General features: G+C 49.6%; 1 protein-coding gene across 3 annotated transcripts; it reads left to right on the forward strand.

Annotated features, from left to right (window-relative positions):
* The first annotated feature begins 3,473 nt into the window (after window positions 1-3,473).
* On the forward strand, window positions 3,474-11,571 carry RHBDD2 (rhomboid domain containing 2). Of its 3 annotated transcripts, none has more exons than XM_006201388.4 (4): window positions 3,474-3,735; window positions 5,758-6,165; window positions 8,041-8,191; window positions 10,592-11,571. In XM_006201388.4, the coding sequence occupies exons 1-4, from the start codon at window positions 3,558-3,560 to the stop codon at window positions 10,947-10,949; spliced, it is 1,095 nt and encodes a 364-aa protein (XP_006201450.2). In that variant the 5' UTR covers window positions 3,474-3,557; the 3' UTR covers window positions 10,950-11,571. The 3 variants fall into 3 exon arrangements, with proteins under 3 accessions (XP_006201450.2, XP_031543188.1, XP_015092458.1); XM_015236972.3 differs by lacking the exon at window positions 3,474-3,735 and adding an exon at window positions 5,524-5,685; XM_031687328.2 differs by lacking the exon at window positions 5,758-6,165 and having other exon boundaries at window positions 3,483-3,735.
* The last annotated feature ends 518 nt before the right edge of the window (window positions 11,572-12,089 follow it).

Below are 12,089 nucleotides of genomic sequence, written 5' to 3' on the forward strand. Positions count from 1 at the left end.
TTATACTGTATAGCACAGGGAAATATATACAAGATCTTGTGGTAGCTCACAGAGAAAAAGACTGTGACAATGAATATACATATGCTCATGTATAACTGAAAAATTGTGCTCTTCACTGGAAATTGACACAACATTGTAAACTGACTATAACTCAATAAAAAATGTTTAAAAAAATTAAAAATAGAATTACCATATGATCCAGCAATTCTACTTCTGGGTATATGCCCAAGAGAATTGAAAGTTAGGTCTCACAGGGCATCATTATTCACAATAGCTAAAAGGTAGAAGCAACCCAAGTGGCTATCAAGAGATGAATGGATAAACAAAGTGTGGTCCATCCATACAATAGAATATTATACAACCTTTAAAAAGGAAGGACATTCTGACACAGGCTACAACATGGATGAGACTTGGGGACATGATGCTCAGTGATATAAGCCAGTCACAAAAGGACAAATACTGTATGATTCCATTTATACAGGGTACCTAGCATTGTCAAATTCATAGCGACAGAAAGTCACATAGTGGCTGCCAGGAACTGGAGAATTACCACTTAATAGGTATAGTTTTACAAGATGAAAAGAGTTATGGAGATGGATGGTGGTGATGGTTACCCAACATTATGAATGTACTTAATACCACTAAACTATACACTTTAAAATGGTTAAGATGGTAAACGTGTGTATTTTCCCATAATGAAAAAATTTTTGGAAAAATATCCCCACACATTAATAATCTCACAGTTCTGGAGGTTGGAAGTCTGAAATGGGTTTTACAGGGCTAAAATCAAGGTGTCCACAGAGCTATGTTCTTTTTGGAGGCTCAAGGGGAGAATCTGTTTCCTTGCCTTTTCCAGCTTCTAGAAGTTGCCTCACTCCTTGGTTCTTGGCCCCGCCTCCATTTTCAAACCACAGAGCTCCACCTTCTGCTTCTGTTATCACGTCACCTTCTCTCTCTCTGACCCTCCTGTCTCCTTAAAAAGACTCTCATGATTCCGTTGGGCCCACTTAGATAATCCAGGATAATTGTCCCAAGATCTTTAACTTAACCACACCTGCAAGGTCCCTTTTGCTACATAAAGTAACATACACGATGGACCATTATTCCATCTTGGACCTAGGCTCTTACAAATTGTAATAAGCGTAGCACCTTCTCATTTACTTAAAAACAATCAAACAAACCTCACCCCTGACCCCCCAAAAACTTGGCTGCTGGGTGGAGAATGGGTTGGGGGTGGAGCCAACAGAATTTGTTCATGGGTTTGATCTAGAAATGTCCACACTGGTACATGTGCTCCCTGAGAAGTCACCTGTCCCCCAGCCTCCATGTCTGGCATGTGGAGCACCAGACAGTCTCCAAGTAGGAGGATGCTCGGTGGAACTGTAAACAAAGGCACCTCCAGGTAGCACGTTTGAGGCCAGGAAGTCTCTCTGCAAACCAAAGGGGAGGCAGGCAGGACAAAAAAGATTCACAGTCCTGGGTTGTCCCCATCCCCACGCCACCTGCTGAAGACGGCTCTGCTTTGCTTACTCAAGTCCTCCATCCCCTGAGCTTAAGAGAAGGTCTTGGGGGTTTTCTGGAGGCATAATCAGAAAAATATTAGAAGAAGGCAGAACCAGAGAGACAGGAGACCGCTGGCTGCTCCCTGCGTTAGACTACACAGACCTTGGCTGTAGGATACATGATGTTACCACAACTCTTATTCTGCCAGGAGACCAAATGCCCAAGCCCCTGGTAAGTAGTAAATAAATCAACCCTCCATATGCATTTGTGTTTGTTTATGGAGTCTTAGATCTGAGGATCCAAAAAGATTTTTGAAAGCATCTAGCTCCACCTCCAACCTGATGCTTGAATCTCTTTAATACTCTCAGCAAGTCCCCAGATAGCCTCTGCTTGTATACTTCTGATCACAGGGAGCTCACTACCGATGAAGGCAGCTCATGCCATGGATGGATGAGCCAAATTGTCAAAAAACTCATTCTTAAGTCAAATATGCTGTCCTATTATTTCTGCCTTTTGACCTCAGTTCTCCCCTCTGGAATAACACACAGTAAGTCTACTGCCTCTCCTCCAGGAAAGCTTTTCACATAGTTATAGCCAGTGGTCAGGACCCCGAAGCCTCTCCAGTAAGGTTTCTCTGGTCCCTTTAATTGTCCCTCATCAGATATTACTTGAAGCCCCCCTTTCCCTGCCAATCCTGGTCACTTTTTGTTGGACAAGCTCTAATTTTCTACATCCTTTTTCAGACCATGTGTCTAGAAATAGACCTTGAACTCCTAGAGTGGCCTGATGGGCTCAGAGGACGTGGGACCACCATCCCCTTCCTCTTTGCGAGGCTCAGACTTCAGTTCCAGCAGCCCAGGTTCCCACTTGCTATTCTTAGCAGCTCCAGCACACTCCTGAGTCACATGTTGCTTCCTGCTGAGTAAAACCTTAATTTCCATGCCCACTGCTGCATCATGAGCATTAGTTTAAATACGCATCACTCATTTAAATGTGTCCCATTGCTTTATATTTATATCCAGAAAATTGTACGGTTATATTTTAGTACTAAACAAAAAAGATGAAGAGAATCTCAGTTTCTCTTCCTGAGGTTCCTGGGAACACAGACACTGCCAGAATTACTGAGAGGAGGCAGACTAGGGCTGGGAATGGATCTGAATGTCCAGCACAGAGAGTGAAACATTTGTTTATTTTTCAGGAGTCAAATTTACATACATGTAACAGTAGGCAGGATATTAGAGGGAAATAGTGACGAGAGAAGAAAATGAGGGCCCAGAAAATAGGGATTCCAGTCCCAGTCCAACCACTTCCCCCTTGTGACCTTGGGCAAGTTACCTCACCTTCTGGAGACAATAATTCCACTTGTCTACTTTACACAGCTGTTCTCTGGTGAAGGTGCTTTTCGGACTTTAAGTGCTGAAATTTAAGTGCTGACCTTTATTGTTATTGTTATATTATATCCCTAATCCTTCAGGGCCTTTGGTACAATCCCTCTTTTCTCTCCCACCCCTGTTTCTCTAACCCAAGCACTGAAACCTGCCCTTGCCAGTAGCCAATTCCGGAACCTGAGTTCTAATTGTCTTTGCCGTTTAGCTGCATTTCCCAGGGACCTCTCCAGACTTTAATTTACCTCATTGGTATAATGGGGTTAAACACAGATAAGGGAGGGGGTGTGTGTGAGAGAGGGTAGGCGAGAGAGAAAGAGGGAGGGAGAGAAAGGAGTCTGTAAACTAAACGGTAAGGCACAATAATCATTAGGTAGCTAGAACAGGGATGATCAAAACCACTCTAGCCCCTGAAGCGGCTCCCACACCAGGCTCCGGTCGGCCCCGGGGACGCTGCCGCCAGAGGGCGCTGGCTGGACTCCTAGCTGCCTGCGCGCGGGGGCAGCTGGCTGGCGCGACCTGATTGGGAAGCTCTGCAGGGGGCGGGGCCTCGGGGAGGCGGGGCCTCTGGCCACCGCCTCCGCTGTTGCCAGGGGAGACAGCCGCAGGGAGGCGGAAGGAGCTGAGAACCAGCCAGAGCCGCGGAAGAGAACGGAAACCTTGGCGGCCATGGCGGTCTCGGAGCCCGGGTCCCGGAGCTGGTCCTTGTGGCCCGAGGTGCCATCCGCCACCTTCTTCACCGCGCTGCTCTCGCTGCTGGTGTCCGGGCCCCGCCTGTTCCTGCTGCAGCCGCCCCTGGCGCCCTCGGGCCTCTCGCTGCGGTCCGAGGCCCTGCGCAACTGGCAAGGTGAGCAGGGCGGGGCCGGGCACCGATGTCAGCCGTTTTCTCCTGCCTCGCCAGGCCCTAGGCTCTGGCCTCTCAGCAGTCGTGCTACCCGTCTCCATACGCCTCATTATTCTCCCCACCTAGAGGATCAGCCCCATATCCCACGTCTTTGTGCAGAGCCCCATCTTCGTCATCACTGTAATCCTTCCCTACTCGGATTTGTTCCCTTCCCTGTCGCCGTCGAACTGGTCAAGGCCCCCATATCCATTCGTAGCAAATTGGTTTCACTTACCCCTGCTCGCTTACTGAGAAGAAGCATTTTCCTCTCCCCCTCCCTTGTCACATTCACACCTACGTCTGCTTTAGAGCCTAACCCCCCCCCCCGTTGGAAAAAAATTTTCTTTCACCTTCGTTAAGACACTTGAGCTTCATCTGTGGCCTCCTGGGGTTTAGAATTTCCTCTGCTTCTTCGTTTTTATCTTAATCCTGATGCCTATTCCCAGCTCTTAGCGGAAGGGGGCATCTTGTACCTTTGGGAGAGGTGTTTATTTTCTCTGGGGAGTGAGAAATTTTGCAGACCAATTAAGGATAAACGTCTGCTCATATAAGACGTTCCTAGTCTCTGTTAACTTGCCCATTCTTTTCTGGGGAGGAAAATGGGGAATTTGTATAACTCTTGCTGTTTTGCAAAACACATTCACACATTAATCTCATCTAATCCTCACGATGATCCCATGACGTAATGTAGGTTTTATTGTTGCCGATTATTTAGATGCAACTGAGGCTTAATGTGAGACTTGCAGGACCATTGAGTCATACAACTGAGACAGGAACCCAGATTTTTATTTTTACTGTGTGATGTTTTGGAACTGGAGCCTTGGGGTTTATAAGCCCCAAATTATATAGAATTGCTTGTAGAATCTTCATACTTGTACTTGGAATTTCACTGTCAGAACTACTCAACAAGTTATGACGTACTTTTCAGATAATGGAGCCTTATAGAGATGGCCTGATTGAGGTGTGTGGTTCATAGCCTGCCTCCCTGCTCAAATCTGAAACTCCCCCACCCCCACCCTAGATACGCAGCACATCTGTCCTCAGAGACAGATGCAAAATGCCAGCTTAACTGAGCTCCCTTCTTTTTTTCTTTACTTCACAGCTTCTCTGAGTGTGGGGTTCATGGGCATGTGAGTATTAGATACGTAAGATCTTTGAAGGCCTCAAGTGTAATCCTGTTACTTCACATTGAGAAAACCGAAGCTGACAGGGCCTGTGACTTGACTGAGCTCAGCCAGCCTGATTCCACTTCCAAGTCCAATATCAGTGCCACTTTATTGGTCCCCCTCCTTCAGTTCAGTGTTTTGGCCTGCAGGGGTGTAAAAGTACATAAGAGAGGACTGCTTTTAGAACAATAAAAATGAGATTCTTTGCTGTCTTATTGCATATAAAGTATCGCTCTACCTGTAAGCTTGGATAAGCACTTTCAGGAGACTTCTGAGTTCTGTATCAACATTATTAGTGATAGTTTTCTAATCTTTATAGGTGCAAAATAATTCATGGTCCCTTTTTTCTTCCTCTAAACAGCCACTATGGAAGGAGAGGTCAGGATTACAGCCGAGGAGACGGGCACAAAGAGTGTTAAGTGACACCCACCCAATCCACCTGAAGCTGTTACAATTAATTAACCCTCAAACTGCCCGGTGAGATAGGTCAGTATTAAAACCAAAAAAAAAAAAAAGGATTATAAAGCACATTACAAATTCAAGATGCTAAAAAGTGTTATTTTCTTTTTCCCCACGTGGAAGCCAGTCACTGGTAAGACTTGCTCCAGGTCTGGGAAAGAACAGAGATTAGATTTCCACGCCTCTACTTTGAGTCCTGGGTCCTTCATTGTTGCCTCCCACTGTTTACCCCACTGGCTCCTGGCTGATTTTCACTGGCAACAAGAGCCAGCTGCTCCCCATTTCCTAGGTGGGTTGTAACCTGGCTTTCCCTTCTTGGAGCTACGCCCCCATCCCGCCTCTAACTCAGCCCCCTCTGCAGTTTACAGGCTGGTGACCTACATCTTTGTCTATGAGAATCCCGTCTCCCTGCTCTGCGGTGCTATCATCATCTGGCGCTTTGCTGGCAATTTTGAGAGAACCGTGGGCACCGTCCGCCACTGCTTCTTCACTGTGATCTTCGCCCTCTTCTCCGCCATCATCTTCCTGTCATTTGAAGCTGTGTCCTCGCTGTCAAAGCTGGGGGAGGTGGAGGATGCCAGAGGGTTCACGCCAGTGGCTTTTGCCATGCTGGGTGTCAACTCCGTCCGCTCTCGGATGAGGAGGGCCCTGGTGTTTGGCATGGTCGTGCCCTCAATGCTGGTGCCATGGCTCCTGCTGTGTGCCTCCTGGCTCATTCCCCAGACCTCCTTCCTCAGTAACGTCTGTGGGCTTGGAATTGGGCTAACATGTATCCTTCCTAGGAGGGGACTGTAGAACAGTGACATGTGAAAGCGTGGACCAAGTTGGAAGGCCTAGGGGGTCAAGTAGGTGGAGCTGGGGGCCCAGATGTAGGTAATCTGCATTCTGGCTTCAGTTTTGAAAACCATGTGGCTTTGGGCAGGTCACTTCCCTTCTCTAGGCCAGAATTGCCTCATCAGGAAAAGATCCCCGTAGCTCTGTCCTCACAACAGCCCAGCACTGCCAGTTAGTGAAATACTCTGATTTGATATTTTTCCTTATAAACTGACCTGTAAACCTACATTTGACTAATTATGGTAAGACTCTATTGGAGGAATCTGAAATACCCATGAGTTGAAAGGACTAGGAAACAGGTTGGTTGGTTTTTGATTGGCTTAGACATTCTCTCAGAAAAAAAAAAATTTTTTTTTAAAGATAGGCTTTTACCATATGGGTGGTTAAAAACGTAGGAGAAACCTCATACTCCTTGTGTGCATATTCTGGCAACTGGGGGGAAAATTCCAAAGTACAAAGTGGAACCTCAGAACTAGTAGTGTTGGGAGTTGGGCAAGGTGCATTCCTAAAATATCTCCCAACTTGTGATTCTGTAAACTGTTAGTGTGGGGAAAGCCAGCTTGATCTTGAGGGTCACTTAATTTGTTTCCCTTATCTTGGGTATCACAGTTTGGTAGTGTTTGTGGTCCAAAGTCTGAAAACAGTTGTGGAAAATACCGTATGCTGGTTATAGTTATTTATTTGGGAAGACCAGTCTAGTATTATTACTTCTTCAAAGTCAGAAGCAGCACACATTCTTCAGATCATTCTGAAGTCATCAGCCACAACTTTTGACATCCTTTCAGCATTGGTTTCCACCTGGAATCGGTATTTAGAAATATGCTGACCTCCCTGAAAGAATTTAGAAATATGCAAGGGCATATTTGGTTATCACAATGACTAAGTGCTACTACCATTTAGTGGCCAGTGGCGAGGGATGCTCAGTGTCCTAATGAGTGGAACAGTCTGGCCCAGCACAGAATTACCTTGCCGGGGCATTCCAGTGAAAACACTGCCTCAAGGAAAAACATTCTTTTGTTGCTTCCTTACAGCCTTCTCTCTGCCACCACCTGACTTCTCGCTCTTGCTACACGATTTAGGGCTCAGCCTGCACATCACTTCTTAGAGAAAAACACATCAGATCTATCTAGACTAGGTCAGGGTCCCCGGCATGGTCATCTGTGGATAAGTTTTGCTCATCACCACTATTCTACCCCAATTACTTACTCCTTGTCTGGCACTCATTCCTTATGTCTTAGTACCTGGTATATACTAGATGTTCAATAAATACTTGTTGATGGATGGATGGTTGAAGGCTGACTCTTTGTGGCTGTCTAGGCAGTGATGGGCTGACACGGGTCGGATGACCAGAGTACCATCACATCCGTGGGAGAGGTGACAGTGTGGAGGAAGTGCTGCCAGGGAGGCCCACAGGAAGCTCCCTGGGCCACATTGAGGCAGGGGTCCTTCTGTTTGGGACAGAAGTACAAGAAGACGTCCGTTCCCCCAGAAGGTACCAGGACAGCCCCCTGCCTCATCCCACTACACAGACGGGTGTGTGCTGGCTGACGGCTGTGATCGCAGGGGCTGGAGGGGCTCGAGAGATGGGATGGCTGGGAGTAGGGAGAGGTGAAACACTAGCCCCTCTCCGCCCTCTCCTGTTGCTGGACCACGTTCCTGCAGAGGTACCTGGGGGCATGGAAGCTCAACTCTTGGTTTCCCCTGAGCTTGAAGCTCCAGGCGGACTAAGTGCTGACTCCCCTGTATGCTGTGGGGAGGGTTCAGCCCTCCCTTTAGCAGCTTCCGGTTTTCCTTAATTCGCCACCCTCAGACGGCCTCACCTACTGCTATTCCATCGACCTCCCCGAGCAGGTCGCACTGAAGCTCGACCAGAAGTTCCCCTTCAGCCTGATGAGGAGGATTTCGATGTTCAAGTACATCTCTGGCTCTTCAGCTGAAAGAAGGGCGGCCCACAGCCGGAAGTAAGTTCCAGAACCCTGTTCTTTATTCCTAAAGCAACTCCAGGGCCTGTAGACGTGCGCCTGGTTCAGTGTCATGGGGAGAAGGGAAGAGGGTGTGGGCAGCCTGGGCCCAGAAAAATCTATGCACGCATTTCTTCTGCACGCTCTGGAATCTGCCCAGCTGCATCGAGGTCGGGGCGGAGCAGGAATGGGCGAGGGGAGGCATTTGAAGTTCTGGCGCATAATCCCGGGTGGCCCCATCTAGGGCTGTCACCAGCCCTCAGTGCCGACAAGCGCTCTGTGCAGTGGGATCGGGCTCCGGCGTGAAGGCTGTAAGAAGCACAGTCCACACGGCACAGCCCAGAACCTGAGAGGCAGGGTTTTCCTGGCCGCCCAGCAAGAGAAGGCGAGGTTTACCGTGTTCCAGTCCAGGCACATTGATTCTTAGTGGAGAGTGCTGGGCACCGCCAGGGCCCTCCTCCCTCCTTTCAGAGAGGTGGCCCGAAGAGGACAGGAGTCTTTCTCCAGGTATCGCAGGGTCAGAAGAGCCTAGTCTGGAACCAGGGTCTCCTGCTCTGGGTCCTGTTTATTCCCTTTGCACTGCTGCATGCAGCCAGCCTTCCCTGGTTTTTGGAGATGCTGAGATTTCATGACGGAGGAGGGCTTCTTTCCTTCAACAGCCCCTCCCGAAGAAAGGACTCACTGCGAAGTCAGGGTGCTTTTCAGTGGCCCTTTTCTGCCTTCAGCCAGCCGTGGAGGGAATTTGGCCTCCATGATGACCTGGACGCAGGGTCTTGGTTGAGTTGGAAGCTGCTCCTTGTCCTTTACCTTGTACTTTCTCTCAGGAGGGGGACACTCCCAGGCTTCAGTGGTTCAGAGCCCCCTGAACATCTTTGAAAGGCAGGGACAGGTACTGGAAAAAACAGAAATGCACACTCACCCGTTTGGCTTCAGGCAAGTAATTGCTGGAGTCTAAATAGGTGGGAGACTGTTTAGAATTGGGTGGTGGGGGAGGGAGGGTATGGCTCAATGGTAGAGTGTGTGCCTAGCATGCACAAGGTCTGGGGTTCAATCCCTAGTACTTCCACTAAAAATAAATAAATAAAACCTAATTACCTCCCTGGCCAAAAAGCAAAACAAAACAAAAACAAACAGACAAAACAGAATTAGGTGTAGGAGCTGTTTGGCTCTTAATTGCTGTCCTCACAGAATCTAGGGAGGACTTAAGGGTCCTTGTTTGCAAACCTCCCACCTGTGGAGGGATCCCTGCTAAGACAGCTGGCAACATACTTTACCCAGCCTTAACTCACGGCCCCTGTGGGCTGGGGGCGCACCATGCCGAAGTGCAGTCACCTCTCTGACACTGATTCTGCTCCATGGCCTGCAGATCTGGTTGGGGAACATGGTAATCCTCTCAATCCCTTCCATGTCCCTTGCATGGCGTGGTGTTCGATCCCTCGTTATCTTGGCCTCAGTAGGCACCCAGAACAGAACATGATGTTTTCGATGGCCTGGCAACGGGACACAGGCAGTGTTAAAACACGCTTGTTTATCTTGGCAGTGGACTTGGCTTTGCCTCCCTAGAGGCTCTTGGCAAGCTTCTTATAGGCCGAAACCTCCATATTTTTAAAAACCTCAGAAGTACTACTAGGTGTCCTGTATCTGTACTTAAGCAGCTGATTTGTAAGGTCAGGTTTAGGTTGAAATGTATACAGCTTTAGTGCTTTACCTAACACCAGTATCAGCGGTGTTGACATTTGTTTCTTTAGATTTGGAACTCTGCACAAAAGTTCACAGGATGAAACACTTAGGGTGCTTCTGCCTTCGTGGTCCCAGGCACACGTGTCTGTGGTGGGGTCTTTAACCTCAACACAGACAGCTCCCCACACCTGTCCTGTCCAGGACTTTGAGCTGTGAGTCTTTATTCCTGAAGTCAGAGGTGGAAAATCACCCAGCAGACAAGGCCTGGGCCCAAGCCCTGTGTTACCCCATTAGAGCCCTCCCCTCTCCTCCCCACAACAACAGATGTGGGTCTACTTCCTCTGGGTAGAATGGCTGAGCCGGCCACAGACATGCTGACTGCTGTGATCTGGTCCCTGTCTCCATCAGGTTGGCACGCTACTGTGAGTCAGTTACCCCTCAGGGGGTCTCAGGCGTGGGCCTGATTCCCCTTCATCCTGCTGGCTTCCTGCAGGACTATGAGCGGGCCCTGCCCTCTCTGGGCATCTGTTTTCTGTGCAGTTGAGATGAACCTTTCTCCTCACATGGTGCTTTTACAGCTAGTTACAGGAAATGTGAAAGCATGTTGTAATAAAAAGTAGTATGGTGACCCTATGCTTTTCTCCTGTGGCGTGACAGCTGGAGGCACCCTGCCCTGGCATTATGAGCTCAGTGACCATTTTCTCTCTTGTTCCTTTCCAGGCTGAACCCTGTGCCCGGCTCCTACCCCACACAGAGCGGTCACCCTCACCTGTCCCCAAACCACCCTGTCGCCCAGATGCAGCACGCCAGTGGCCAGAAAGCCCCGTCCTGGCCAGCCAGCGCTCCTGGGCACATGCCCAGCCTGCCCCCATACCAGCCTGCCTCCGGCCTGTGTTATGTGCAGAACCATTTTGGCACAACCCCTAACTCCTCTGGTGTCTACCCAGCTTCTGCAGGTGCCTCCCTGGGGGTCCAGCCCCCCGCCCCCCTCAACTGCCCGGGCACAGTGTATTCTGGGGCCCTGGCTACTCCAGCGGCTGCAGGCTCCAAGGAGTGCTCAAGAGTCCTGATCCCCTGAGAGAGAATTTCTAGGGAAGTAATCTCCCATCTCGGCCTTCTGAAGGTCCTCTCAGAGCTGATTTTCTTGACAAGAAGTTATTTATTGAACACCTCTCTGTGCCAGGCTCTGTGTTGAGTATTTTGATATATGTCCCTATTTCAGTCTCACTCATCCTGCTGAGACCTTTGTGAAGTACAGTTTATCGTCCCCAGTTTACAGGTGGGAAGCGAGATGCTCTGTGAGGACGTGAAGTCGCGTGGCCCAGTGGTGGCACAGCTAGGGTCCTTGGCTCCAGGCCCAGGCTCCTTCCACTCACTGACCTGCCTCCCAGAGAACAGCTGGGAGATGAGGGCATTGGTTGTCAGTGGCTAATTCAGCTCTCCGTTTCCTTGCTGTCCTTGTATGTAGTGCTCTTGGTTATACAGTGTCCGTGTGTCTGTGTGTGCCCTTCGGGAGCTCCCAGCTGGCCTGCTTGCCAGTCCCCGGGCCTGCATAGTGTTTCTCCCCTGCAGCAGCCCCCCCCCACCCTCCCAGACTTCTGCCTTCTCTCGTGTGGTGAGATGGGCCAGTGAGCCGCAGCAGCATGCTGCTGGGTCCACGGTGTTGATTACCTTTGTATAAAGAAGCAGCCTCCAACCTGCCCTTGGTGTGTGGTCTCTTTGTGGTCTGGCCAAGGAGCGCGGAGGGCAGTGGCGAGGCTCAGTGAGATGGCGGAAAAAAGCGTGTTCAGGTAACCAGGCCGACTCCCTGTGGGGGATCTGCCAGGGCATCATTTGCAGAGGTCCTGGGAGAGCTGAAAGGGTAAACAGAAAGCTTTGGCAGCAGCAGGAAACCACTAGGCCCCTGGGGAGAAGGCGTGTTCCCAGAGCTCCAGGCTGGCTATTGTTAGGAGAACAAAGAATCTAGCATCATTGGCAGGAGAGAAGATCATTATTCCCTGCATGCCAGAAACCTCTTTCTGGTCCTCAGGCCAGGTGGGACACACTAGCCAAAGAAGTTTCCAGACATTGTCCAGTTTCCCCTCTTCATCAGCTGAGGGCAGCAAAGAAGCCACCCCCTTGGCGACCTCTGAAACCCTTGCCTGGGCTAGCGCTGGGGGTACAGGAGGCAGAGGGCTCCCTCCTGTCCATGGGGGAACGCCCTCCCCCTTCCTCAGAG

Source organism: Vicugna pacos, chromosome 18, assembly GCF_048564905.1.
Source record: "Vicugna pacos chromosome 18, VicPac4, whole genome shotgun sequence".
Taxonomy (NCBI): Eukaryota; Metazoa; Chordata; class Mammalia; order Artiodactyla; family Camelidae; genus Vicugna; species Vicugna pacos.